Genomic DNA, 6000 nt, shown 5'->3' with positions numbered 1-6000 from the left:
TTAAATCCGTCTTTACATTTATGTCGAGTAAAAATTTAACTTGATTGGCCTAAAGTGGCAAAAATTTGAATTGATTGAACAGCCATTTTTACATATTTCCTAGAATATTTCATAGAGTAATTATAGTGAGATATCTTAAATCTACATACGTAGAATTGTTTTCTCTCTAGAAGAACTCATCATTTATTTCTTTTTAAACATAGGCTGTCCTATTAAAAAAAGAGTAGATGGCGTTATAATTTTAAATAAATTTTAAAATAATTTTAAAATAAAACAGATAAATTTCTGTCAAATCAGATTCGTTTATTTTCTAGTAAAATATTCTACAACTTTCAATTCTATTTTTTATAACTTTTCCAGTAGAACGCTAGTAATAACTGCACTAGTGTAACAAGAAATTTCTCCGGTCTTCGGACACTTCATAGTTTTGTTTAGTTTGTTATTTTTCATTCGGTAAATATATTCATCTTTATATTCTTCATATTCTTCGTTGGAAACCATACTTAGAATGGGATTTATACTAATACAAAAATCTACAAAAAAGATATATAAACAAAAAAAACAATTAGGTTAATGTTTAATATAAAAATTCAACGTAAAACAATGGTCTCAAGCCATTTCAGAGCAGATGGAGCCCTATGTAGCTAGCCACACAGGGACCCCCTATCAAAGTTTGTCGCGGGGCCCTTTTCCACGACTGATATACGCTTGTATAGATTAGAAGAGAAATATACTTTATTATCACTGAAAGTTTTACAATTTTATGGACAAATATTACAAAGCGAAGGAAAAAACAACAAATACAGTTTACTGAAATTACCTAAAACGTCAATATTACAAAATAAAAGATAATAAACTAAAACAAAGACAATCTATTGCAAAATTTAAATAAATTGCAAATTGCATAATACAACCTTAGGTACTAAGAAGTTCTCCGTATCACATCCAAATATAGATAAAAATACTTTAGTTACTTGTACATACGGGTAAAAAATGTACTTTCTTAGTTATTAGAAACTCTTCTCCCGAATACTATGGTCTTTCAGATCGATAGGCTTTTGTCATGTTACTGAACTTGGGGAAAGATGTTACAGTATAACTCAGTGGACGGGATCGGTAAATAGACATCAAGAGTTGAATTTCTGGTGGAGTAGTCATTGTTAGATCTTACTAGAAAGAGATGTATTTAGGTGTTTGCAAATTAAGCAAACAAACAAATAGCTTCTGCAATGTGTTGTTGTATTGAGCTGCACTAAGGTTTCCAAACAGATACCTCATTGCCCTTTTTTGTAATTTAAATATAATATCTGACTCGGTAGCTGTACTAGAACCCCAAAAAGGAAGACCATATCGAAGATAAGACTCGAACAAAAAAAAAATATGTTATTTTCGAAGATGCTAAATTGATTTCCTTCGAAGCAGATCTTATTACATAGAAAGCTGAGGGGTATTTCTTACTTAACAGACCGATAAGAAGGGAGACCCTTTAACTTTGCTGTCTAAAAAAATACCAAGTAATTTTACTGAATCAACGGTACTAATCTATCTGTCATTAAGAAGCAATGGCTGAATAATTCTACTGTCTTATTCACCTTAAAAAAGAGTTAATTAGGGTCGAACTAGGTTTTTATTGTAAGTAGATCAGAAACTATAGTTGCATGAAGAGTTGCAATACAGTCGGAAAAATGAAAGAATACCCATGAACGAACATATAAAACACGCTGTATTTTCCTGTCACCGTGTCACAAAGAAAATTGTCCAGTGCAAGTACATGTAACAATAATTATTACATGTACTTGCGCTGGCCATTTTTTTGTGTGACACGGTGACAGGAAAATACAGCGTGTTTTATATGTTCGTTCATGGGTACTATTTCATTTCTCCGACTGTATTTGAGTTGCTCCAAGTTATACTCGTATCATCCGCAAAAAGAAAAATGTTTCCATCGATTTTTAAATTAGTGAGGTCATTTATAAAGACAAGAAAAATTAGAGGACCCAATACTGACCCCTGTGGTACCTCACATACATTGTATATGAGACTAAAGTCAGTATTATTTGCTCTAACCAGTTGTTACCTCAAATCCCGTAGAAATGTATATAATACAATATATAGATAAAGAATAGATTACAGCAGAATATACCCAACAATACGCACTGTTTCAAAAATATTCAAAGGTATAGCGATTAAAAAAATTGCAATCTGGCATTATACATTATACAGTGTCTCACACTCAGCCAACTGTAAATTGACAATGAGAAGTAGCTTGAAAACAAAAAAAGCTCTGTTATTTTGGAATAACCGCGACCGGCGGCAAATAGATATACAGAGGTATATACAATTTATAATAAGATAGATAAAGAATCCATTACACGAAAAGGTCGATATCCCAACAATACCCACTGTTTTAAAGCGTTTTAAGAGTGAAATTGTAGAATATTTTGTTCCAATTTTTTAAATGGAACTTTTGTTTCGACATGACGCGCCGGGGCCCATGAATGTCGGGGGCCCCGTATAATTGATACGGATGATACGGCGGTAGCTACGCCTCTGAGATTCAGCTTAGTAACCAATTGCACTAATACCGGATAGTAGACAGTTTCAACTATCTCGGATCTATTAGGTTTGTTCGTAGAACGATCAGCAACCGTTGCCAACCATCAGACGCATGCGCGTTCGTAGTCTACGAACGCTAACTGTTAACTGCGCAACGCTAACTGTTCACTGCGCATGCGTCTGATGGTTGGCAACGGTTGCTGATCGATTGGATCGTACTACGAACAAACCTAATATAACAAACGATGGCAACTGCGTAGCAGAAGTTTGGAGACGTGTTAGTATGGGAAAAATATGATAAATCGCCTAATAGTATGGTATAACTAGACCCAAACCCATACATCCAAAGTGAAAGTTATCCTTTAACACCAAATTGTTCTATATGGGTCAACATAATGTTCAGAAAAAAGTCACACCATTTTGAGCGTCGGGTTTGGGGGGGGGGGGAAGCGGGGAAAAATCGGTAAATTCGTAGTTTTTACGTTTTTCGCCATTATTTCTAAAACTATGTGGTTTAGCATGAACAACCTTCTATACAAAAATGTTCTACATTAAATTTGAAATAAAAACGCTGGACGGAAGGGCCACCCGAGAACTTTATCGTACCGATCTATTATCGTTATGGTACTAGATACTGGAATTCTATAAAAATAACAAAGTTACTCGTTATTTTGATATTTTAGAAACACCTACTGTACTTAAAAGTATTTTATGGTTCTACGCATCATTAATTCCTGCATTTGAGAAAATGTTCGATGCCATATTTCGGGGACACGCTATAAATGTGTAGGTTATTGCATAAATCAATAGAATATTATAGTCATACTTTCATTTCAAATTAGTTCATTTTTCTGAGAAATTATTAGTTTACAATATTTGCATTTCATTCTATTTCGATTACGCCAGTCAGTGTGCGAGATTAAGAACAAGATATTATCTCCAAATTTTATCCTACTGCATGGATTTTAATGAAATTTTGGGAGTAGCCCAATCTCCTAATTCAAAGTCTATCCTATATACTATGGCGCTTTTATCATGGAGGAAGTTCCCACTACTTCTCAGGGGTGAAATATTTTTATTTTCGAATTACATGGAGAAAAAGGAAGATTTTTAAAAAAATTTAAAAATTCATTCTATAATTTGATCACATTTTTTACAAAAACCATTCATTTTAAACCCGTTCAACTTTTTGAAAGTAGAAATAACACTATATATATTAAAAGGTATTGTAGAAGGAAAACAATGCATTTAAATTAAGGTGGATGGGGAGTTAAATGTATATACTTTTCATTTTTCCTTAAAGTACATTAGTCATATATTTTTTTGCACCATATCTCGCTTAGTGTGTAAGTAACCGACATTTAACGGTGCTCGTTTTAAAGGCCTTTTCAAACACTACAAAAGGTGTTGGTAGCATTATACATCTAAGGTATTCACAAAAAATCCGTCCGAAGAGGTGTCATTTTTCAATGAAAATGGCCAATTTTCAACTACGCATAACTCAAAAAGTATTGAGTTCTCAAAAAAAAGTATAGACCAGTTTTTGCTTAGAAATAGGTTCTTTAGCCACTTCCGTGCTTATTTTGACCAACAAATTTTCCACCCCCTTGAAGAAGTGGGAACCGCCCCAAGATAAAAGCGCCATAGTATATAGGGTAGATTTTGTTTCTTGAGCTATTCCCTACTTACTGTGAAAATATCAAGTACATCAATGTAGTAGGATGGAATTCGGAGCCAAATACCCTCATTGACTGCCCTAAAATAATGCTCTGCTATGAACGCGTGAGAGAGGACACACATAAGATTATAGCAAAGTTTCTATTTACCGTAACTTTTCGACTTTTTGAGCTACAGCAATGAATTTTATGTCATTGGAAAGGTAATTTTACATTCTTTCAAAATATGTTAAAATATACAAGGCGTATCTAAAAAATTAAGATTTTTTATTAATTTCCGGTTCAATCGGAAGCCATATTTTTGGTAAAATTTATTGTAATAATAGATAATAAGGTACCATATATGTTTTCAAAATTTCAAATTTTAGCTTCTATTAAGAAGGAAGTTACGGGTACTCGAATATTTTTCAATAAAAAATTCATAACTCCCCTCCTATGGGGAGTTAGGATATATGACTAATGTCATTCAATTTACTGATAGGATACCAAAAATATATCAAAAAATAAAACAATTCCTTGTAGCCATTTTTGACAAAATCTTGTTCAAATTTATGTCAAAATTTGACCCCTTAAATATAGGCAACCCGTAACTTTTTCTGAAAAACGATAACATCCTTCTTATAGCCCTATTTTTAGGCTATATAACGACTTTTTCAAATTAAACTTATCTTAAACAAGTTTCTAGATAGATAGGGAAATGTGTCGGGTGGGCGGTCGGCCATGTTGGTCGCCATTTTGAATTTGGAAATGTCAAATTCCGTATTTTTATTTACCTATCGATGAGCTTACTTTGAGTTGAATTTCATTCATTTCGGTCAAAATTTGCAAAAATGGGCCCTAAATAACCCCCCTATTTCAGCCCCCCTTTGAGAGGTTTTTTTTTAAAAGCTTAGTTTCTCGACAAAATTCTCTTAAACGTACTCATACCGAATTTCATCAAATTCGGTCCAGTAGTTTTTGCTGGGCGGTGGCGACATACGTACGTACGACATGTTTTTCCGACATGTTTTGTTTTTATTTGCTTTTTAGACTCAGGGGGACTCAAAACGTCAAAAAAAAGTGAAATCTGAAAATTTTTTTTTGCACGATCCTATAACTTTATCTATTATTATACTCATACTACGTATGTAGTACGATAAAGTAAAAAATCTCTATACATAATCCTCCTAAAATGAACGGTTCCAAAGTTACGGAGGTATTATAGTATAATTGGTCCAAAAAGAGGCCTAACCCAAACAGCCAAAATAAAAGTTTTCCATCAACACCAAATTGTTCTATATGGTCCACTCCTTTAAAAAGTTACACAATTTTGAGCGTCCGGTTTGGGGGGTGGGGGGATGGGTGAAAAATCGGCAAATTAGTAGTTTTTTTTTCGTTTTTCGTCAATATTTCTAAAAAACTATACGTTAGCGTAAACAATGTTCTATACAAAAATGTTCTACATAAAATTTAAAACAAAAAAGGTCCACACATAATTGTTATAAAATCAACGGTTCCAGAGTTACGGAGGGTGAAAAGTGGAGGTTTTCGATACTTTTTTTATTTTTGGGCTTGGAATAAGACGTGAGATATTTCCTCACTAATGAATCATCATCAACGGTATGGAATTCGACATAGTCAAATTCGTAATATGAAGTATAGTGATGAAATAGAAGACGATATATGCAGTAAACTACAAAAATAAGGAGTGTGCTATATTAGTAACAAAATTCTAATGAAATTTTAATGCCAGTACTCTAAAACTAACAATAATGTACTACTCTAGATT

General features: G+C 33.1%; 1 protein-coding gene across 3 annotated transcripts in view; it reads right to left on the bottom strand.

The window, feature by feature from the left end:
• Positions 1–282: 282 nt before the first annotated feature.
• LOC114335146 (juvenile hormone acid O-methyltransferase-like) overlaps positions 283–6000 on the bottom strand; it is a 51158-nt gene continuing 45440 nt past the window's right edge. For all 3 annotated transcript variants that reach the window (XM_028285318.2, XM_028285321.2, XM_028285320.2), the window contains one exon: positions 283–533. In XM_028285318.2, the coding sequence (XP_028141119.2) occupies positions 346–533 (188 nt within the window). In that variant the 3' untranslated portion in view covers positions 283–345. The remainder of the gene's footprint in view (positions 534–6000) is intronic.

This window comes from Diabrotica virgifera, chromosome 1 (genome assembly GCF_917563875.1).
Source record: "Diabrotica virgifera virgifera chromosome 1, PGI_DIABVI_V3a".
In the NCBI taxonomy this organism is placed as follows: Eukaryota; Metazoa; Arthropoda; class Insecta; order Coleoptera; family Chrysomelidae; genus Diabrotica; species Diabrotica virgifera.
Note: the sequence above shows the minus strand (reverse complement) of the source record. Positions and strands in the feature narration are given on the sequence as shown.